We start from the raw sequence: 12,340 nt of genomic DNA, 5'->3' as shown, positions 1-12,340 counted from the left end.
CAAGTTTATTTTACACAAGAATATATACCACGAGACCACATAGCAGTCGAGTGGTATTTTCTTTCGCAAAACAAACGAGTGCTATAAATAGGAAGCGAAAACAACGTATATGAAGTTCTGTATTTATTACATACCTTCTTTTATGTTTTACAAAAACAGTTTTTTTTTATTTAACGTCATAACAACACTTTGTTAAATCTATGATCAAAACTCCTATCATGGATTTGCTTAACGTTAAGAATCATACTCTGTGGCAACCGTATGTAATGTTTCAAATATGATGTAATTTGTAAATCATATATGATGTCAGTAAATAAAAGGCCCTAACTGCAGTAAAAATTAATAGAGAATTCCCCATTTAAAAGTTCTGATCCAGATTGCACATATGTGTAATACAAAATAAATTTATTACACGGTTTGAAAATGTCTTTATCACTATAGTAAGATTGAATAGATATGTAATAAATTTGTTTATCACACACCTTATCATCGATGATTTCGATCTCTATGTATTTCTTAATTTCCCCATTCTGAAACATGAGTTCGCCACTGCCGCCCTGGTAGTCCATGCTGCTGATTGCTGTCATGTCCTTGGTCTGCCAGAACACCGATGCCCGCCCGTCTGCTCCCTGCTTCCTCTCCACGGGAATCATCGCCTTCCCAGCACTCTCCTTGAACACGAAGCTCGGCTGGGAGAAACCAAACGTCCCAGGATCTATAACAGTCAAATGAATATGTACCAATACCATCATCCAGTATAACTGTTTAAGTAAACATTTATTACTAAACCAAACATCCCAGGATCTATAACAATCAAGTTAACATTTACCAATACCATCATTCAATATATCTGTTTATATAAAGAGTTGAGATGCAAAAACCAATAAATTCATTTTAGTAATTTTCTGCAAAAGAGGGTTTTTTATTTATGGTTTTTATGTAAAACATATCAAGTCCACAATGGGTGATGTTAAGTTGAAATAAGTAAAGTAAATAGATAACAGAACATAATGCCTTGAACCTAGTAATAATAGTAGAAGTAGGTTTTTGGTAAAATGGCATTTATCATTTTTTGCACCTCAACTCTTCATATATAAATAAATGGTCCATCACACTGGGAATGCCTATTTTCATACTATGGAATTTACTTCAAGTTATTTATTTGCACACAAAAATGGTGGGGTTTTTAAAAAAATTTATTTCCAAAACACTTTTACTTTTCTTCTTACATCAAACCAAACTAAAATTATTTCCAAAATACATTGTTGTAGGAGGATGGGACAGACTTATAGGTTAGTAATATATCAGACGCAGACCCAACGAAGTGCAGGGGCAGTGCACATACACACCACCCCCCATCCTCCTTGAAATTTCGGAAATCAAAAACCAAGTGTTTAATGGATGAATGTAATAAATTTGTTGTTGTTTTTAGTGGAAGAAATGTAATATCTTAGTCTATTGGGTGTTTCTGGGAAAGATTGTCAGATAATTATTAATATATAATGCATGTTAGCGTATACATTGGAATTCTGTAGCTAGGTATCCCCTTCCCTAGAAAAAGTCTTGCATCTACACATGAATATTAGTACAATAATTCAGTACAAAACATCTGTATTAAAATAATGTCAAACATCAGGGTATAAAAATTAACAGGCTGAAGTGGTACTTGAAGAGTATATAAAATCATGTCTGCTAATGTAATTTGGTGTACAGAGTTATCTCCCTTTTTTATCTGCCTGCAAGCACTGTAACTGGCCTTGGTGGAGCAGTGGTTAAGCCATCGGACTACAGGCTGGTAAGTACAGGGTTCGCAGCCCGGTACTGGCTTCAACCCAGAACGAGTTCTTAAGGGCTCACTGTCCTGGACAGACAGCCCAGATAGCTGAGGTGTGTGCCCAGGACAGCGTGCTGGAACCTAAATTGGATATAAGCACGGGAATAAGTTGAAATAAAATGAAAACTAATGTGTAATGAGGAATTCTGATCTGCAAGCCTCCCAGAGTTACCCATTTTTCACCTTCACAGGAGACTGCCAATAACCTAGATGTACGTTATTAACCAGTATATATTTTATTAATTTTGGCCTCTACTTACCATCGTCATTAAGAATGGTCACCTGACAGATCTCCCGTTTCCCGACCTTGGCTGGCTGGTCTGGGGTCACCGACAGTTTGACAAAGAAAACCTCGTCCAGCTCCCATTCATTGTCGTCAATGATTTCCACCTCGATGCTCTTCAAACTCTGGTTGGGTTCAAAGACCAGCGTGTCTTTTATCGGCTTGTAGTCACTGCCAGCTTCTGCAGTGCCATTAATGGTTTCAACTCTTCAAAAGAAAGGAATGTTTAACTTATATGCACTAAGATTGAGGTGGGTGCGGGGGAGGGCCTGGGTAACTGTCACTTTGTTATGAGTAGGAAATTGAGTACTGTTCAGGCAAACATTATTGGTTTCTCTTAGCAGCCCTGTAGGAACGGTGTTTGGAGTGGGTGGGGTGTTACAGCCTCTAATTGGGGGTGGGGGGGGCACGAGCCATATTTTTACCTTTATTTATATAGAGTAGGACAAGAAAATGTACATTTGTAATGTCAAGTGGGGGTGGGGGGAGGGCTGTGATAATGACACTAAGCAGTATGTTTTTGTGTCTTTTTTTCTTAAATTACCGCTTCTTATGGCCTTGAACATATTATATCAAATGTTAAGTATCACAACATGCATATCATATCATATGAGTTACACCTCTAGTGATCATGATTTACAAGTTAACAGTACCTGACCAGAAATCTGTTGGCCATGTTTCCAGTCCTCATCAGGGTGAGTTTGACTCGTTTGGCTGACTCCAGTATGGCGACGGCCGCTGCGTCCCACTCGACCAGCGAGAGAGCGTAATTCTCGGGGGGCAGTAAAGACGCTGTGGACCCAGTGTCTATCTCCTCTCCAGCGAGGATTTTCTCCAACAGCTACAGGTAAATAAATAAATTCATTAATAATATACAAATGAATGAGTGAATGAATGAGTGAATGAAGGAAGGAAATGGTTTATTTAACAATGCACTCAACACATTTTATTTACAGTTATATGGCGTCAGACATATGGTTAAGGACCACACAGATATTAAGAGAGGAAACCCGCTGTCGCCACTTCATGAGCTTCTTTTTTTCAATTAGCAGCAAGGGATCTTTTATATGCACCATCCCACAGACAGGATAGTACATACCATGGCTTTTGTTAAACCAGTTGTGAAGCACTGGCTTGAACAAGAAATAGCCACGCATCAAACGCATGCTTTACCACTGGGCTACATCCCGCCCGAGTGAATGAATGAATGAATGAACAAATGATGAATGAATGAATGAATGAATGAATGAATGAATGAATGAATGAATGAACGAATGAATGAATGAACGAATGAATGAATGAATGAACATATGTGAATGACCAAATGAAAGAATGAATGGACAAAAGAAAGTTGTTTGTTTAATGACACCATTATAGAGAAAGCCATTTTTAATCATTGGCTAATGAATGTCAAACATGTGATAATTCTGACACACTTTCTTAGAGAAAACCTGCTACATTTTCCATTAGCAGCAAGGGATCTTTTATATGCACTTTCCATTAGCAGCAAGGGATCTTTTATATGCACTTTCCATTAGCAGCAAGGGATCTTTTATATGCACTTTCCATTAGCAGCAAGGGATCTTTTATATGCACTTTCCATTAGCAGCAAGGGATCTTTTATATGCACTTTCCATTAGCAGCAAGGGATCTTTTGTATGCACTTTCCCACAGATAAATGAATGAATGAATGAATTAATCAATCAAAAACAACTGAATGGGCACATGAATAGAGAAATGAACTAACCAACCATCAAAAACTAACAGATGAATGAATATATAATCAATTTATTGAATAAAAGAATGAATGATGAAACAAACCTATATACAGAAACATAAATGAACCTATGAATAAATGAACCAATGCATGAAAGGAGCAATTAACAAGCAAATTAATGAACAAGCCACCAAACCAGCCAATGAAGATCCTTGACAACTTGACAACTGAAATATACGTCTATACCTCTATAATTGTAATGATATTATACAATATATAGGCAAGTAAACATATCTAAATACAAAGTATAAAGCGCAGTAAATTATTGAGGGGAGAGAGAGAGAGAGAGAGAGAGAGAGAGAGAGAGAGAGAGAGAGAGAGAGAGAGAGAGAGAGAGAGAGAGAGAGAGAGAGAGAGAGAGAGAGAGAGAGAGAGAAAGAGAGAGAGAGAGATACTGACAGACAGAGAGGGAGGGGAAAGAGGGAAAGATTGAATACAACATGCACAAATTTGCTAATACAAATGTATTATAAAGACTGAGTCAACCCTAAATACTCATGAACTGTCACAGACTGTCAGATATACACAGCGAAGACCATATAAATGCTCATGTTGTGTACCAACACACACACACACACACACACACACACACACACATATATATATATATATATATATATATATACAGGCACATGTGCAGGCAGGTTTTGAGAAATAAACCCTTGTTAAAGCTATTTAAAATTAAAATAAAAAAAATTGAGGGAGCATGACTTTACCACCACCACCCACCCGCCTGCTAGCTATAAACTACACTAGTCAAGAGTTATACCCCTTGCTAGAATTCCTGCACCCACGCCTGATATATGCACACACACACACACACACACACACACACACACACAAGTCCACATCACCTCTCTCTGGTGTGTGTTGACATGAGGCTCCAGACGGTTTCCGCCAGTGAGATTTCTGATGGCGTTCACGCGGTACCATCCGCGGTTGTGTGAAGCCTTCTGGGATATCAACGCAGCTGCTAGTTTCGCTTCATCCTCCTCATTCACAAATGGATCCTTGCTGAGTTTCTGAAAACAGAGAAATGTAGTGTAGTGTCTCACATTGTCACTTAATGCTGAGCATCGGTCTGTGTGCTTCTATTGTTTTAACCTACAGGCTGACCAATAACAGAGAATGAAAGAATGAAAGAAAGTTATAAAGTTTGTTTTGTTTAACAACACTACTAGAGCACATTTGATTTAATAATCATCGGCTATTGGATGTGAAATATTTGGTAATTCTGACATACAGTCTTAGAGAGGAAACCCGCTATATTTTTCCATTAGTAGCAAGGGATCTTTTATATGCACCATCCCACAGGCAGGATAACACATACCATGACCTTTGATGTACTTTAACAGTGGTGGTGCACTGGCTGGAGCGAGAAATAGCCCAATGGTCCCACCGATGGGGATCAATCCTAGACCGACTGTGCATCAAGTGAGTGCTTTACTACTGGGCTACATCCCGTCCCCAAAAGAAAGAAAGAAAGAAAGAAAGAAAGAAAGAAAAAGAAAGAAAAAAAAGAAAGAAAGAAAAAGAAAGAAAAGATAGAAAGAAAGAAAGAAAGAAAGAAAGAACAGAAGAAGTGTTTTATTTAATGATGCACTCCACACATTGTAATTAGTTATATGGAGTTGAAAATATGGTTACAGACAACCGAGATAATTAGAGAGAAACCTGCTGCTGCCACTTCATGGACTACTCTTTTAAACTAAATAGCAGCAAAGGATCTTTTATATAAATGTATTATCCCATAGATGGGTGGGTAAGACATAGCCCAGTGGTAAAGCAGTCGCTCGATGCACAGTCGGTCTGGGATCGATTCCCATCAGTGGGCCAATTGGGCTATTTCTCGTTCCAGCCAGTGCACCACAACTGGTATATCAAAGGCTGTGGTATGTACTACCCTATCTGTTGGATGGTGCATATAAAAGATCTCTTGCTGCTAATCAAAAAGAGTAGCCCATGAACTGGCCACAGCAGGTTTCCTCTCTCAATATCTGTGTGGTACTTAACCATATGTCTAATGCCATATAACTGAAAATAAAATGTGTTGAGTGTGTTGTTAAATAAAACATTTCTTTCCTCCCTTCCCATAGATGGAGTAATACATCCCACAGTCTTTGTTATAGCAGTTGCAGAGCTGGAATTCACATCTGTCATAATGTAAACCCTTTGAACCATACGTTCATTTACATTACTTTTAATATGAAATGTTTACTGTTGGCAGCACAAATCATTGAAGATTATAATATAATGTATATTACTGGGTATATAGAATTTCAAAGACATTTTCTCTTTTATTTTATTTGGTGCCCAAGAATATACACTGTATATACATGTACTATGTAACTTTCAAAACTTTCTTTTTTATAGAAAGTAAGAAATATGTATTTAGCTTTATTAATTACTAATATTGTAACAGGTATTATTTTTATATTTGAACACAATGGCTTGATTGTAAAAAAACAACAACCCCAAAACATTACAAATAGTAATAATTTTAAAACCCCATGTTCATGGGAGTTAACTCTGTATTTACCACCATGGCATCCCCCACCCCAATCATGACTGAATCTGAATATCAATGAAATATAATATATTGGCATAAAATTAAACTATCTTAACCTTAAAAGAAATTTTAAAACACTTACGTTTGTTATGGCATAAAATTCATGTCTTTCCATGTCACACACTACTGTTTTATGGACCATTTATCAAATAGTTGAGTGCAAAATATCTTCATAGACTGAGTTTATTGTACTCATCCGACCACAGGAGAGAGAGAGAGAGAGAGAGAGAGAGAGAGAGAGAGAGAGAGAGAGAGAGAGAGAGAGAGAGAGAGAGAGAGAGAGAGAGAGAGAGAGAGAGAGAAAACTGGTTTGGAGGAAATTGGAATATTATGATTATTACAACAACAGTAATAAATTATTAATTGATACTAGTAATCAATGGATTTCTCCTGCTAGACAAAAGGACCACCTTAATAAACAGAGAGACCTTTTTGTAAAAAAAATAAAAAATTGGAGGGGTTGAGATTGCCTTCCTTGAATTGCCCAATACTGGTAGATATGGCCCTGCATGTCAACGTATATGGTTGTCTCATACCTTAATTAATTCGATGACCAAAGATTGGGACGCCCTGTTTGGGTCAGTATCTAAAAACAAAAGAAAATGAATGTAATAAAAAAAATTGAATTCGAAGAACTTATAAGTGAAAAAAGAGATGCATTTTTTCTTGTTCCAAGCAATACCTCAAGAATGACGTACTAATGTTGCATAATTACAACATCTAATGTAAAGTACACATATAATTGTTTAAGAAACATATTATCACCATAAAAAGTAAAGGTTTAAGGTATTTACCAGGTATGTCTAAATGTAAAAAGTAAAGGTTTAAGGTATTTACCAGGTATGTCTAAATGTAAAAAGTAAAGGTTTAAGGTATTTACCAGGTATGTCTAAATGTAAAAAGTAAAGGTTTAAGGTATTTACCAGGTATGTCTAAATGTAAAAAAAGGTTTGTTTAAAGTTTGTTTTGTTTAATGACACAACTAAAGCACATTGATTTATTAACCATCAGCTATTGGATGTCAAACATTTGGTAATTTTGACATATAGTCTTAGAGAGGAAACCTACTACATTTTTCCATTAGTAGCAAGGGATCTTTTATATGCACCATCCTACAGACAGGACAGCACATACTACAGCCTTTGATATACCAGTCATGGTGCACTGGCTGAAATGAGAAATAACCTGATGAGCCTACCAATGAGGATCGATCCCAGACTGATCAAGCGAGTGCTTTACCACTGCGCTATATCCAGACCCATCTAAATGTAATGCTACGCTAGGACTACCAACTGACACAACGAAGTTTGCCAACTCAACGGTTGCACTGCAATTTCTCCAACTGACAAGTTACGACAGGTGCGCTCAGATTAACAAGTAGTAGGTTATACGATGAGAAGATATCCAAATAGCCGATGATTAATAAATCAATGTGCTCTAGTGGTGTCGTTAAACAAAACAAACTTTCACTTTTCAAAAGGTACAGTACTTGTACAAAGCCACTATTATCACATTTTTGGCACCTGCCAAATGATCATGACAAGATGGTGTCTCAAGATTCTGTATACATTAGAACAACCAAGAATTTACCAGATACGCTAAAATAAATATTCTAAGCAGGACACTGTACATTTCAACCAGAAGTACATGTATCAACTTCTTTATTTTAAGAGGACGATCCACCTTTAACATGGTTCTTTTTTTTTCTTTTCTTTTTTTTTTAAATTTTTTTATCTGAAGACTAACAAATCCCAATCTGATTAAAATAAATTTGGATCTGAGAAAAAAATACAATGAAGACCAAAAGAAACACAAATGAAGATTATTGTTGGTTTGTAAATCAGGGGTGGGAATTGGTGAACTGTAAAAAAGAGGAAATCTAGAGGGGTCCCGGAAATTCTTGAAATCCTAGGTTAAAATCTGTGCCATCTGACACATTTTGGAGGAAAGGACGATTAAGATGCGAGGAAATGCAATATTCCATGAGATGAAAACTGCAGATCCAAGGAGAATTCCCACTCCTGGTAAATAGAATAGGGCTACCTGATTACAAACGCTCAGTTCTGTCCAATGATAAACAGTATTTCAACCTGTAATTCTCCTGAATCTCAATGTGACATAATCCCTTCTTAAATTTATAAAAACTAAATGTAATGTTGCAGCAGAAAATTATATTCACTATTTTTTTTGGTGAAGGGAACATTTTGTTCAATATCATGTTGCGATTCACTATGCGTTTTTCCAAGATTGCTACACAATTTAAAAGCATTAAACAGTTGACTAGAAATATCACTATAATCAAGATTTTGAAAACAAAATGATCTCTGTTTCAGTATATTATGTTTCATCTCCAGGTGACAGTTCTTGTGAAGAATCATTCTGCTTGTTTAACTACACTGACGTGGTTATTCCAGCAGTATGAAAGGTCAGCTGGTTAGATCTACTGATCTCCATTTTCAATGTTGATGAACCATGTGTCAAAATTACTTTAAAGAAATTACGCAACATTTTCTATTTGGCTTTAATCCTATGTATGGGACATTTGCAAATTCAATAGCCCCAAAACCAACCCATGCCTGCTAATGACCCTGGTTGAGCTGCTTGTGTTCCCTTGCACATGCAAGTGCAGGCGACCCCCTCTCCCACCCACCCCCAAACCTTTTCTTGTCCTGGATGGATGAGCCGGTGAAAATTAACACCTCTGCCAATGACAGCTGTGTGCTACAACAGCTTGTTCTGAATGTGCATGTTAAAACCTATGACCTGACCCGACCTGACCTGACCTGACTTACTGATGGACACCTAAATTTGGAGTGGAAGGAAGATCCAGTTCCAGCTAGATTGACCTAATCCTTACCTTCATATTTATTTATCACAGATACACATTAATATCAATGTGGTCTTATCACGTACCATGAAAATTATGCAAATTATGTGATATATACTGCATGCATATCTTGCGTAAAAATCAAACAAAAAGTGAAAACTTTAGGGCATTCACATTTATCAACATGTTCATAAGTGTACAAACCATATCCTTTTTTAATATGCCCCTTCTCCCCTACTAAATGTTTACATTAACAAACCAGCCATGAAAAGAATTGAGGAGTGATTAGCTGCTCCCTAATTTAGATAATGGGGTGCCCTTTAAGATATTACCATATTGAGCATCATATTTAATGCTTAAATAGGGAGTCTGCAATAAAAATGTTGATTCTGTAAGGAAAGTTTCAAAATTTTTGCATGTTTTAAAAGTATATGCTGACATCAATTCATCCCCATCCTCAACAATATGGTTTGTACATGCGTGAAAATGTTGATAGTTGTTAACAAACCCTTATGTGCAAATTACAAACATTTACGTAGTGAAATTTCAAACTATGAACAAAATATTAAACACAAAAAAGAACATGGATTCACTATACATGCATATCAATTAAGACTTTGAATTTACTAGAGTGAAAGCAATTTATAATTTTGTATACTATAAACCAGGGTTCTTGCTATAGTCCATTATTGGGTGTGTGTGTGTGCTACACCCTCTTTTTGACTTTAGCTGCCCCCCTTTCTCATTCTGCTGGCCCACTTTATTTATCTATGACTCTCTTTATTTTTTCCACACCCTACACTATTTTATGTCAAGTCTTTGAATAACATCTTTGGACTTATAGGGGTCGGCTGATACATAACCATGGGGAAAATGTGGTCTTATACAATTTTGTGTCATTCATACCCAAACACAACTAAAATTTACATCCAGACACTATTTCCTAAATAAGAGTTTGCTTAACATGATGTCCGCCTTTCATGAAATTTACTTGTTGCGAACATGCACTGTGTGTATTTGTAAAAAACACTTTGCTATTTGAATCTGGTTTACAGTATACAAATATCTTGAGCATCAGAATTGTTAGATCAGCTGGTAATAAATTAACTGTATACAATACTTTAACTCAAATATTTTACTGAAATAAAAAAAAACTACTTGCAGAAAGCAGGCAATGAGGATATATACATGAACACCTTAGTGAACACTCTACTCTCCCACCCACACTATCAAATGTACTAAATAATTTCTAATCACACATTTAAAGATTTAATAGTAACAAAATTAAGCAAATAAGCTTATAGTTCTTAAGTTAAAACTAAAAACGTATTCCAAAATACATAATTTAGCTTTCACTGAAGCTACACAATCAAAAGCACCAGAAGATATGAATAACTGGAGGTTGGGGAACATGCAGAGTCAACCTACCCAAGTTAAAAACAAAATCAGCAAATTCCTTGAAACACAGTTGATTTTTAGGGTCCTAGTAGAAAACAAATTCACTGTACTGGAAAGTCTATAGGTGGACAGGTTAAACACTGGACGTGCCACTGTAATCATGTACATGTTCTCCACTCATAATTATTTGATGGCAAAGAACTGACTGATGCTATAACTGAGAATATACATGTATGTGACATAGATTCTTCTTCTGTTTTCTGTCTAGTTTTATCCAGAATTCTTGAGGCATGCAGCCAGTTTTACAGCTAATGAAAGCATTAACAGTGGAACCTGTCTAAACCGGACCCTGTACAAACTGGAATCATGTCAAAACCAGCTAGGTTTCATGGCCCCAAATGTTCTAAATTCTAAAATGCAACCATCTAAACACCAAATCTCGTTTAAAATTATTTAGACAGGTTTGAATTTTGACATTCTCAAATTAATAATGCAAAGGTTATGTTTAAAGTAGATTAATATGCAGTTATATATCACCAATAAATGTAAAATGTAAAAAATAGAAAAATACAGCTATGATAATGTAGCTACATGATGACTGCTTGCAATGTTTGACTGTACACTTTCATCTAGTGAAGTACAGCACATGAACCACACAGTCCTTCATTTAATTTACTCATAGTATTGGTGCTACAATTAACATAAAAGTGCACATGGTGAAGGTACTCTCCAGGGCATGTATAGTCATACTTGGGGTTTTCCCATTCCAACATTATTCTAAATGACATGGTATATACTATCCTGTCTGTGAGAAATGAGAATTCCTTGTTGTCAATCACTTTAACAATGCAGCCTATATGGTGGTATATTGTATATATAATTAGGAAAGCATATTAGTGTTCCATTGATTGTTATAATAAAAACAAATTGATCTGTCAGGTTTTGTTGATGTGATAATCAATCATAAAATCCATGACTAATTGACTTTGAAAATTTAGATGACGAAACTAATTTCAACTCTAGGTTTTGGTTTGTTTTCGTACGAAAATAAAAAAAACAGATAATTAATTAGAATCGGTATTAAACATGAAATTAGCCCAATTTGTGAAGTCTATCCCATTGAACACAACAGTGGGTATGTAGTCCTAATAACTCAAATCCTACCATTGATATAACAGATTGTCTAATCAAATGTTGATTGGAAATTAGTGGACCCCAGAATTTGCTGTGACAAAAATTAACTTTATGGGGAACCATTTAAAGGGACATTCCCAAGTTTGCCACATTGTAAGATGTTTCCGACTAATAAAATATTTCTACAATTAAACTTACATATTAAATATATTTTCATGTTTAGAATATCAGTGTCTGTATATTTAATGTGTTTCTGGTTGTCTTAATAATTGTAAGAAGCCCAAACTGGATTTTGTTTTTTAGGACATAAAATGAAAGTTAACCTTGTATAAATATTAGAATGATCAGAAACACGTTTAATATACAGCCACTAATATTTTATGTAAAAAAAATATATTTGATATGTAATTACAATCATTAAAAAGTCTCTGTTAGTCGATAACATCTTAAAAATTGCAGCAAACTCAGGAATGTCCCTTTAAAGTACCGGTATTACCATAACGTTACCATATAAATTC

The 12,340-nt window shown here is 35.7% G+C and overlaps 1 protein-coding gene across 1 annotated transcript in view; it reads right to left on the bottom strand.

The window, feature by feature from the left end:
• The window catches only part of LOC121379244 (sodium/calcium exchanger 2-like), a 49,521-nt gene that overhangs the window by 20,431 nt on the left and 16,750 nt on the right, over positions 1–12,340 (bottom strand). Inside the window, exons 3-7 of the mRNA XM_041507767.1 lie at positions 7,000–7,049; positions 4,749–4,916; positions 2,771–2,958; positions 2,095–2,324; positions 483–715 (exon numbers count right to left, since the gene is read on the bottom strand). Of these exons, the coding sequence (XP_041363701.1) occupies positions 483–715; positions 2,095–2,324; positions 2,771–2,958; positions 4,749–4,916; positions 7,000–7,049 (869 nt within the window). The remainder of the gene's footprint in view (positions 1–482; positions 716–2,094; positions 2,325–2,770; positions 2,959–4,748; positions 4,917–6,999; positions 7,050–12,340) is intronic.

This window comes from Gigantopelta aegis, chromosome 8 (assembly GCF_016097555.1).
Source record: "Gigantopelta aegis isolate Gae_Host chromosome 8, Gae_host_genome, whole genome shotgun sequence".
Lineage (NCBI taxonomy): Eukaryota > Metazoa > Mollusca > Gastropoda > Neomphalida > Peltospiridae > Gigantopelta > Gigantopelta aegis.
This window is presented reverse-complemented; position numbering and strand designations above follow the sequence as displayed.